General features: G+C 42.7%; 1 protein-coding gene across 1 annotated transcript in view; it reads left to right on the plus strand.

The window, feature by feature from the left end:
- The window catches only part of GATA6 (GATA binding protein 6), a 32309-nt gene extending 27269 nt beyond the window's left edge, over nucleotides 1–5040 (plus strand). The window contains exon 7 of the mRNA XM_047828637.1: nucleotides 3589–5040. Coding sequence (XP_047684593.1) covers nucleotides 3589–3756 — 168 coding nt within the window. The 3' untranslated portion in view covers nucleotides 3757–5040. The remainder of the gene's footprint in view (nucleotides 1–3588) is intronic.
- The last annotated feature ends 6903 nt before the right edge of the window (nucleotides 5041–11943 follow it).

Genomic DNA, 11943 nt, shown 5'->3' on the forward strand with positions numbered 1-11943 from the left:
AACATCTTGCTAATGTTTCTTGTTGCTGACCTGTGGTGGTGACGACCCCTCTGCTATCTCAGCATGTCTGGCCATGTGAGGCGGGCTGCTTCCTGGGCCGATCCGGGTGGGTACCCTCTTTCTTTCAGAAAGGCTTGCTGTGGTGAAGTCAGATTTAGTCAGAGAAATGCACATGTGCTTTTTTCTGGGAATAGGTAGATCAATATGGAATTGGGTGTGACCCATCACTTATAAGTGCGCCCACTCTGCTGGTTGTATGATGGCTCCTTTCTAAAATGCGGAGTAATGGAGTATCACCCTTTTGTTTATTTTTTTGGGGGATTAAATCTGGGTCCGTGATGGGTTTGCTCATAGTGGAGTTTCTGGAATTAATGACTAAAGTTACTTTACCCTATTTATATGGGTAACCAAATCCATAGTTTTGTTGGTGTGTTTGACAGGATTATTTCAGCTATTTCAAATTCTAAGTTTTTGACATCTCAGTGACTTTGTGAAGTTTGCTTTCTTATGTACCCAAAGCCCTTAGTTTAAGTCTTATGTTAAAATGTTAATTAATCAATTTTTAAAAAATGTTTATTTATTTTTGAGAGAGAGCTTGAGCACGCAAAAGTTGGGGGTGGGACAAAGAGAGGAGGACAAAAGATCCAAAGCAGGCTCTGCACTGACAGCAATGAGCCCAACGCAGGGCTCGAACTCACCAACTGTGAGATCATGACCTGGGCCAAAGTCAGTTGCTTAACCGACTGAGCTACCCAGGTGCCCCTAAGTTTGTGTTAATTTAAAAAGAAGTTTGAGTGTGGAAGTACTGTTGTCGCTGCATTTTTACAAACCCACCTTTTTGCCAGGAAAGGGATGGATTGGTTAGCTGTGAGGGGCTGGCTTTAGTCTGTCCATTTGGGAGGAAGTGGAAATGGGCAGATAGGAAGTCCCATGGCCAGACCCTCCTTCCCAGCCTCATATGGTTATTGTGAAGATTGGAGAGAAAAACAAGATTTTTTTTCCAGAAAGAGCAAAACCACTCTGACTTCCAGGCCCCCAGGTGGAGCCAAGGGGGCTCAGCATACCTTTCATTCAGTTCAGCCTATGTCTGGTGCCCCATGTTTCTCTGAAGGAGATATAACATCAGCTCAGCCAGACAAATGGATGTTTTGAAAAGCACAAAACATTCTAGCTGTGTCAAAAAAAACAAATATCCAGTGATTTGTGGGATTAAACCCTGAAAGCTAGGAAGAAATAATGAACTTCAGAGCTTTCTAGAAGGAAAAAGCCATGCTTTAAGTATGGGATCATGGCTACATTTTAATTTTTTGTTATTTTATCTTTATTTTTTATTTTTTTAACGTTTTTATTCACTTTTTGAGAGACAGAGAGAGGCAGAGTGCAAGCAGGGGAGGGGCAGAGAGTGAGGGAGACACAGAATCTGTAGCAGGCTCCAGGCTCTGAGCTGGAGCTCGATGCGGGGCTCGAACCTATGAGCCACGAGATTATGACCTGAGCCAAAGTCGGCTGCTTAACCGACTGAGCCACCCAGGAGCCTCTATCTTTATTTTTTAGTAAACTTTTTACTTTGAAGTGATTTTAGGTTTACAAAATCACTTCTAAGTAAGTTACAGAGGTCATGCAGAGGTCTACTCTACCCCTTGGCTCAGTTTCCCCAGATGCCAGCCTTGGGTTTCCATGATGCTTTCATCCAGACCGTGGAAGCAGCATTGGTCCATTAACTGACACAAGGCCCTGTCCCCTAGGTGTCCTTCTCAAACCTGACACCTTAGGCAGTTCTTCTGAGCTTGCTCTGGGCTCTGATACTTTCTCAGTGAGCCTCATTCAGCAATTGTGTGACAGTAAGGCCAAGTTCCAGGCTATCAGGCCTAAGACCACAGAGGTGACTGCCCTTCTCAGTGGGGTGGTGCCATATCTTGTCACTGGGATGCTGGCCCGTGGCCCCTCTGTAGCCACAGTGGCTTACATTCTTTCTCCAAAAAGGTGTGGGCTTGCTTGAGAGAGTAGTGGTCTTTCCTCTTGTCTTTTTCTCTTTGGAAGGAAATGAGGGCCCTGTGGATGGGGTGGTTAGCATTCAGTTGGAAGGAAGGCTGGTTCGTGCAGACTTCTAAGCTATGCCAGCTGTCACTGTACCCTGTTCTTTCCCCTGGAACCCTGCGTGTTCCCTTGTGTCCTTATAGATCTTATAAGTCCTTATCTAAGTGTAGCATGCATACAAATCCCAAGGGAAACACAGCTGTGTTTCCTGTACCTGGCACAGGAGGGGACAGCGGAATGTTCTGCAGGTCTAAGTTGTGGCTGATGCATGTGTGTGGGCTGAGTTCCGACACCAGAGGGGGCATGTTCTAGAACTCAGAGTGGTGAAGGATGAGGCAGGAAGACATGTTGTGTTGACATGTTGGGGCTTCTCAACCTCTGGGGGCACTGTGTGTGGACGGGGCACTGTCTTTCTGGGTGTTGTTGATGTCACTGACCCCTGTCCTCGGAGCCACACCAGGCCACACCCAGGAGCCACGCCTGGGGACCATGCTAGTTATGGCTAGATTTTTTTTTAAGTGTTTATTTATTTGGGAGGGGAGGGGCAGAGAGAGGGAGGAAGGAAGAGAGAAAATCCCCAGCAGGCTCCATGCTCAGCACAGAACCCGATGTGGTGCTCGATACCACAAACCAAGAAAATGACCTAAGCCAAAGTCAAGAGTCAGACGCTCAACCGACTGAGCCACCCAGGTGCCCCATGCTTAGAATTTTTTAAAAAAGTCAAATGCAACTGTTTTCTTAAACTGTAGTCTAAACATGATTTTAGTTATTTTGGTTTGATTCTACTAAATTATACCATGTTTTCTATTTGGCCTTTCTCATTTGGATGGAAGGAATGAATGAAACAAGAGGAGTGATCTTTTGTTTCAACAAATGATTGCCACCACCATGACAGATATAAGATGTTAGCATTTTCTTTATAATGTGGTCTGCCTTCAAAATGGCCGGTTCTCCTTGAAAAGAATTCAGGTAAATGCGGTAGATACTAAACCTGTGTACACGTGGGTTCATTTTCCATGAAGTCAGTGCTCAAAAATTTCATTTATCATGCCTCGCTGAGCTGTGTGGCTTTCCATATTAGACTTTGGCATAACTGCTAAGGTTGTAGCTGTGCTGTGTGTGTGCCGGGGCGGGGGGTGGTGGTGGTGGGGGCTCCGCATTTTCTCTTTTGAAATGATTAGATTGTGTGGGCGTCATTAAGACCTACTTACCTAGGCGGTGTGGTTTGTTTCACTGCCAGAGAGCTGAGAGTTTGGTACGTTTTACAAATAGGCCTCCTGCAGTTCCTTTTTCCTACCTTTGTCCAGCTGTGCATCTTGCCAGGAATTACTGCTGTGAGTTCTCAAGTTCACAGGAGAATGTTTCTAAGAGTTTACGTGGTCAGGGGTAGGTCAGTGGCACCATGCAACATGGTGGGCAGCTCTTGCCTGGGCCCCCCTGCCCATCTCCTTTGTCTCCATGTGCTTAGCTTGCAAGATGGTGCCGCCTGACAGATTGATCGATAACTGTCTCTCCCCTTCTCTTTCCCCCTCTATCCCTCTCTTCCGCCAGGCGGGCACCTCAGTGATGTCTGGCGCGGGAGAGAGCACTAATCCTGAGAACAGCGAGCTCAAGTACTCAGGTCAAGATGGGTTGTACATAGGCGTCAGCCTGGCCTCTCCGGCCGAAGTCACATCCTCGGTGAGACAGGATTCCTGGTGCGCCCTCGCCCTGGCCTGAGCCCGCTGCGGGGATTTTGTCAAGCCGTCCAGACCAGGGCGAGTATGCTGACAGAACATTCCTCTGACGCGTGATTTCCGTGCCTTTATTTCGAAAGAGATGTATTTCCCAAGAGGCTTGCTCTGCCTTACCACCCTGCCCCTGACTCTGAAGAGCCAGAGAGAAGATGGAGGGCTTCCAGGGAAGGGCCAGTGCAGCCCACAGCACGTCACCTCCTCCTGGACATGGCCACTTCCAGCCAGCCTGCCTCTGGGTGTGCCGGGGGATCTGACGTCCTCTGTGCCACTTCCAGAAACTGGGACTAGGACCGGGGCCTTGCCTGCTAAGGAATATTGAGAGATTTTTTTTTAAAAAGGGTTTTATGTGTATTGCCCCAAATCATGTGCTTCTTCTGATCGGTTTTGGTTATTCCAGAATTTCTTCGTACCTTTTCCACACCTGAATTTCACGTGCTTTCATGGAGAAGACCATTTGAGGCCATTTGGTACACACCTCTGGAGGCTGAGTCAGTTCGTGAGGTTTCTCGTCAAAAATATTACTCCGTGTGCAAGACTGCATTATGACTTAATGTACACTGTGACTGATGTCTCAAAGTTCACATTGTGGGACTGACCTGAGGTCAGTCGGGATTTGTAAACAGGGTAGCAAACAAGATATTTTTCTTCCATGTAAACAATAATTTTTTTAAAAAGTGCAATTTGCGTTGCAGCAATCAGTGTTAAATCATTTGCATAAGATTTAACAACATTTTTTATAATGAATGTAAACATTTTAACTTAATGGTACTTAAATAATTTAAAAGAAAAATGTTAACTTAGACATTCTTATGCTTCTTTTACAACTACATCCCATTTCTATATTTCCAGTTGTTAAAGAGAAATATTTCAAGAACAAATCTTCTCTCAGGAAAATTGCCTTTATCCATCTGTTAAGAATTTTTATACAAAAACACCAGTATCCCCTCTTTATTTTACTGTGGAATTTGTGCTGGAAAAAATTCAACAAAACTTTACTACCTAACAGATAACATTTGTAAATACTCTAGGCATCTGTACACACTACGATGAAGTCTATCGTGTGACTGACCCACAGGCAGGTTGGTTTACATTAAATTTTTTAAGAATGGGATGTCCTATGGAAACCTATTTCACCAGAGTTTTAAAAATAAAAAGGGTATTGTTTTGTCTTCTGTACAGTGAGTTCCTTCCCTTTTAGTTTCATTTTGATACTGTATGTGGCTAGAGATACGCCTATAAAACAAGCGCATGTGATGTTTGCAAATTGCCTGTTGGCTTTCCTTTCAATGAATTGTCCTTTTGGAGCTGCTTTATACCTTGGTTTATTTGAAGTTGGCACATGGAGTCCGTTAGCATCTTCAATTTGCACTGGGGACAACTTTTATAAGTGGAAAGGACCCAGTATTATATGGCTGTCTGAGATTGTAAGCATTCTATTTAGGACTGACTGATCCCTAAAAACATTTAAAAAGTCCAGAGTTTCTTCCCCTCTGAATGAAATATACTCTAAGACCCAGCCACAGAATGGTTTTCCTTTCTAGTTCCTGCTTTTGCAAAGTGCCACCAAGCCTCCACGTTCACCTGAGGTTGAAGTCCTTAACACTCAGCAGAAGAGGGAAAAGGATCTGAACAGTCTTGGGTTTCAGAAAACCGGGAGACTGTTTCCTAACTCAATGGTGGCATTTCATTTTGGCTCCTTAAGTGTGGGGGCACTTACTTCTTTTCGTGTATGATTATAGTTATTCTGCGGGAGCCCGTCTGGGTCTTTCAAGAGAGAGGAAGTCTTGCTTTGTGGTGGGTTGTATTGCCAGTGAGACCCAAGGCTGGGGAGTGTGTGTGTGTCTGGGGAGGTCCCTGAAGCCCACACACACTGTACAGCGGGCTAGAGCAACGGTCTTGGTGTGGAGTCAGACCACTAGGCTTGAGGTCCCTGCTCTGCACACAGGAGGTCTGTGGCCTTGAGCAAGTTGTCCCATTCTCATTTTCCTCACCTGTGAAATAGGGCCAATTAACATATAACTCCTAGGATAGTCCATGTGAAGTGCCTAGAGCAGTGCCTGGCATGTAGTAAGCACTAAGAGTTGACTTTGAAGGGGGAGTGACAGGAGCTCTTACCACATGAGGGTTTTGAATGTCTTACTCCCTGTGGGGTATTTAAACGTTTATGGTGTGTGAGGGTCTGGTGCCCCTTGGCTCACTGGCACTGCTTGAAAAAAGCTGGGGTGAGTGAAATAAGGGATCCCCAGCTCAAGGGATGGCAGAGATGGAGGGAGGGAGCACCCTTGGGAGGCACCAGTCTCAGTTTGGCTTTTACAGAACAGGGTTGGTGCGACAGCAGAAGAAAATCATTATCCCGACTGACTCCTTTTTTCCCTCCTCCCTTTTATGGTTCTCGGTTCTCATTACTTTGAGTGCTTTCTGGTGGGTTGGGAGTTGTTAAGAGTTAACATGCTCTGATTGGAAAATGAATTTTTCTTATTGGGGCTTCCAAATAATCTTTTTTCTGGGGGTGGTCTCAGATGTTGCTCCTTCCAAACCTAAGACAACATTGGGTTCCTAAGACTCTGTTGTTTTTTTTGTTTTGTTTTGTTTTAAATATAATTCTTTCCCCTCTGTGTTCTGGCTTTCATGAAATAAATTACAAGGGTCAGAACAAGGGGAAATGGGGCTTCTTGTCCTAACACAACAAAATCCCTTAATCTGGGGCCTTTTCAATCGTAACTTTCTCACCTGTGATTGCATAAAGAAGCTTGATAATTTTGTTTTTAATTTTTAATATTTTTATTTATTTTTGAGAGACAGAGCATGAGTCGGAGAGGGGCAGAGAGAGAGGGAGACACAGAATCCGAAGCAGGCTCCAGGCTCTGAGCTGTCAGCACAGAGCCTGGTGAGGGGCTGGAACTCACCAACCACGAGATCGTGACCCGAGCTGAGGTCAGACGTTCAACCGACTGAGCCACCCAGGGGCCCCTCAAAAGGGAGTGTATTTAAATAGATGATGCACTTCAGCTTAAAATCTTCAGACACATTTCTGTGGGTTGCAGAATTCCTGTCCTCTGTCACCATGGCTGATTTTAGTCCGTCTTACATAACTGAAGGCTCTGTCTGGGGTCTCTCTTCGGGGTCACTTTGTGTTGTTTCCTGGTGCCTATGGGAGAGTCAGGAAAGCAAAGGGAGCCATTCATTTCCCCCTGCAAATAAATTAACTTGTTGCTCATGGGGAGTGTTTTCCCCTGTCCTTGGGAAATTTGATGTAATTTCAGATCTTAGATAAATTGACTGTTAGGAGGGCAATACAGCATGTCTCTGGTGGCCATGCCAGATTCCAGGCTGCTTTTAATTGGGGGCAGTGTGGTAGCTTTGCTGCCTTAAGTTCTATGTACTGGCATTTTCCATGGGGTCTTCAGATCCTGTGACTCTGAGAAGGAGATAATAGGTGTGTGTATAAGCGAGGCAAGATGGGGGAGCAGGGATCAAACATTCACGCAGGGTAAGGCAGCTCTTGCTGATTAAAATGCATTTTGTTTCTGGTCTGAAATGTTAAGTGAGCTTGGCAAGACTCCTTATCTATCCTCTGTTGTTTGGAAGCTTTAATGGGCAGTAAGGTATGAATCTGATTATTTTAAATGAGAAACAAATATTGATAAATTTGCTAGACCACATCTTTCAAAACAGGGTCTGTGGTAAAAATTTGGTACCTACAGCTCTGGCCACTTGAGGCTTCGAGATGGATCCTGTGCTGCTTGAATCTTTAGCTGAAGTTGAAGCAGACTCTTCTGTGGTCCCTGGAGGTGGTGGGGGGTGGTGGGGGGTCAGGGAGAAGGTGGTAGCCACCTGTAGGACCTGCAGAGGAAAAGAATCACATGGTGTCTTCGTTCAGTTGGTTCAAATGTAAGCTATTAGTAGGCTGAAAGCCTAAGTAAATTCATAGGGACTTTGGATAAGATAAATTATGGTTGATACTTACAAATAGCTTCTAAAGGAAAAAGTTAGGATGTTGCAGATACACATCGAACCTCTGAGTTAGACGTTAGAGCAAGCGACCACGCCCCCACCAAGGACGCTGGCGTCTCCCACGTCTGCCCTGGAGAACTGGTGGGTGAGGGGGTCTGCACAGCTCTTCCTGCCCAGTAGTCGGCACAGGGAAGTGAGCGTTCCACAGCTGATGTCACTCTTTTAGTTCAAGAGATACTTATTTTGCTTGGAACCTTTTTTTGTGTTTTTGCTTGTTTTTAAAGAATCAACTTTTAAAAAATGGCTACAATATAGCAATTAAAGGTGAAATAATGTTTAATTAGTGGAAGGGCTTATATTTCAGTCATCAGCGGTTCGCTTTGGCAAAGACATTTCCTCTCTCTGGACCTCAGTCTCTGGATCAGCCATAAAATGGAGAAATCAGGCAGCAAGGTTGCTCACAGATTCCTTCCATCTGCATTCGCTGCCCACGGTCTCTTGTGTAGATTACATGCAAGGGTGATGGTGGGTTTGTGGGAAGCTGGTGGACCTGGAATGTCCTTCTAGCTCTCTTCTGGTTCCCTCACCACCTCAAGTCTTGATCTGTGGAGGCCACGTCCTCCTGTTGCCTCAGACCGCAGAGGGGGAGAATCCTGGTCGTATTCGTGAACTTAGGGGCTTTGTGAGAGGTGCTGCCCCACCCCCGATGCCAAACCTGCTTGGTCTGGGGCCCCTGATATAAAACTTATACAGCGATACGGACCCAGACCGGAAAATGGAAACGTCTGGCAGCTGAGCAGTCCACAGAACAAGGAAAAAACAGCTTTGCTTTGCTTGGCCCATTGCTTCAATATCTTGTAGTTGGTTTTTTATTTCTTGGAAACAACCAACTTTTCATTGTTGTTTGCCTTCTGTGTCTTCTCTTTAGCCATTAGGAGTTTTCCTCCCTGTCTCTCCACCCCTTCCCCGGCTTTTACTCTTATTTTTGTGAATTCAGTTCCTTTAACACTCCAAGACTAGTCTAAAACAGTAATAGCAAATATTTATCTAGCGCGATGCACCAGTTTCTATACAAAGTGCTGCACGTATGTCGATTTATGTAGTCCTCATACCAGGTGAATGAAGTGGTGCTGTCCCCATTTTACAGATAGTGTCTCCAGAGGCACAGAGACGTTAAGGTTACAAGGTGGCACAACTGGAATTTGAGTCCCGGCAGTCTGGCAGTCCGGCTCCAGAGCACATGTTCTTAATCTCTCCGCCATATTGTCTTTTCATCTTGATTTAAAGGAGAAGAAATTGAAGAATGCAGAAGGGAAGCCAGGAACGCCTGAGAATTAAGGCTAGGTTTTTCATCTCTCCCCTAGCATCTCAGAGATAGTTGTGATTCGCAGCACAGGTATGCCCAGCCTAGATGGAAGACCCCTTGTCAATGTCTGTTTGTTCCTATTACAGGTTTCTTTAGAATGTGGAAGGTAGTGTGTAGTTGTTAGCTGTAATGTCATGAGTTTGGAGGTGTTGTGCGGTGTAGGAGCTATTCGCTTGCCTTCTTTTCACAGAACTTCAGGTGAGGCTTCTTATGCTCTTACCTAGCTTGAAAGATTAAGGTAAACCATTTTGCAAAGTATAACAAGGCAAAATTCTTAATTGTAGTTGAAACTGCACATGAGAGAACAAGGAATACTTCATTGCGGTGTCAAATCTTTCTATGCTTGGTTGTGCCAAAGAATTTTTTTCGGAAAAAAACTTGTGCAAGATGTTGGCGGTGATGTCTTAGTCTTTATCTTTTTAAATAAGTGTTCGTGGTGCTTACGTCATTGTTGCTGTTATTATTTTGATAAGTGTGCATTACTAATGATGCTCTCTGTCAGGGGTTCTCAAACTTCTGTTTGCTTGAGAATCATGCATAGTGTTTGTTAAAATTGCAGAGCCCTTGACTCCTTCCCCAGAGAATCTGATTCTTCAGGTTCTGTGTGAGGCTGAAAAATGCTTTTTTTTTTTTTTGGCTTTGCATTAATTAAAATTTCTTGAATAGTACAAAATTTGAAAGTTATAAAATGCCCTTCTAACCCCTGCTCTAACAGGCCACTCTGTTCTTCTCCCAGATGTAACTTCTTATTTCTTGTATTGATTATACATATTGACTGTCGGTGCATACACAAGCATATGCAAATATATATACTCGTTTTTTTGTTTGTTTTTTACACATGTGGTAGCATACTACACACATTGCATTTTGCTTTTTGCACTTAGTATATCTGGGTAGTTCATTATTTAATCAATGCCCTATTGAACATTTGTTTCCAATCTTTTGCTTTTCGAGTACTGCTGCCATTATTATCCCTTATCTGTGTCATTACACTCATATGCAAATATACCAATGAGGTGAGTTTCTAGAAGTGGTATTACTGAGTCAAGGGGTATCTCTACCTTTAATTTTGATAGATATTGCCAAATTGGTCTTACAGAGGTTGGTCCAATTTGCACTCTCATAGGCAGTGTGCAAGAGTGCGTGTTTTCCCTTAGCCAAATGATTTTGTTATCCTTCTGATCTTTGTCATTTTCGCATCTGAGTTTTGTTTTGCATTTATCTTGTTGTGAATGAGGTTGAACATCTTTTCCTATGATTAAGAGCCTTGTGTAGTTCCATTTATGTGAACTCTGCCTGATTCTGTTCATATTCTTTACCTATTTTTTTTCTATTGGGTTATTGGTTTCATTGATTTGAGAAGCTCTTTGCATATGAAGGACATTAGCCTTTTGTCTGAAATATACTTTAAAGATATTTATTCCTGGTTTTTCATTTGACTTTGTTTATACTTTTAAAAAAATTATGATGATCTTTTCTTTTGTAAAGGTATTTCAGTTTATCAATCTTTTCTTTTATGGCTTTGGAATTTTGTATAATATTTAGGAAAGCCTTCTCACTGTTAAGATTATTTTTTTAATCCTATGTTTTCTTCTAGTACTTTCATGGTTTTGCTTTTGAGGTTTACATTTTGTTTCCATCTGGAATTTTTGTTTTTGGTGGTTGTAACATGTAGAGTATATATTTAACCTTATATTTTTCCAAATGGCAACCAAATTGTCCTAGCATCATTTCCCGAATAATCCATTTACCTCCCACTGATTCAAAATGGGAATTAAAAAAATATGTAAATTCTCATATGTACATGTATTCTTGTATAAATTCTTATGTGGATATATATAATATAAATTTTTATATATATTTGGCTCTATTTCTGGATTTTTCTATTTTGTACCAATGATCTGTTTATTCATGCTTTGATACCAAATTTCTTTGACTATTCAATATAGAGAGAGGGCTAACCCCTTCTCGTTAATCTTTTAAGAAATGAGAAATTGATCACATTTTCACTTATTTATTTTCCATATAAACTTTAGAATTGACTTGTTCAGTTTTTAAAAATCCTTTTGGTATTTCTATTGGAATAATATTAAAATTTTGAATTAATTTAGGGAGAATTAATATCTTAATTTTGTTAAGTCTTCCTGTCCAAGATGAAGTATCTTTTCATTTGTTTAGATATTCTTTGTGTCCCTCTGCATTTTAAACTTTTCATTTAGATCCTGTGCATATTTCCAGTTAAGTTTATCCCCAGGTGTTTCACACTTTCTGCTGTTAGTCTAATTTTTCGAATTGGTTGTTACATCTGCTAAGTGTATATTAAGCTTGTTTCCAAGAATCATCCTGAATTTTCATATCTTTTTTGGTTGATTCTCTTGTGCCTTCTGGGGCGATATGCAGTTTCAATTTGCATTGCTGGCGGCTTGGGTGTTGGTGGGAAGCCCTCCTCTTGGTATTACTTGGATAAGGAAATACATACCTTCTAATGTACTTCTTCACTTAAACCGTAGATTCATTTAATTTAGAGATGGAAGAGACCTGGCTGAGGTCCAGTAGAGGAAATTGAATCTTAAGAGGTTAAGTCCTGCTAGCCAGTGTGGACCCTGGGTTTCCAGACTTGACTCAGTGGTCTTGGCTCTGGCTGGGCTAGGCTGAGAGGTCACTAAATGAAACTCGAGACCCAAACACTGTGAGCAAAAGTTTGACTTTTGGCAGAGGTTAGTAACTTCTACTACTCTGAGCATTGCTTCATTAATCAGTTTAGGAATTAACAAACTACTGAGACTTAGGCCAGTAAAGTTTTTTCAAAGATTGCATATGTCCCCAGACACCAACTTTGAGTTACCTCCA

The sequence above is a fragment of the Prionailurus viverrinus genome, chromosome D3 (genome assembly GCF_022837055.1).
Source record: "Prionailurus viverrinus isolate Anna chromosome D3, UM_Priviv_1.0, whole genome shotgun sequence".
Classification (NCBI taxonomy): domain Eukaryota; kingdom Metazoa; phylum Chordata; class Mammalia; order Carnivora; family Felidae; genus Prionailurus; species Prionailurus viverrinus.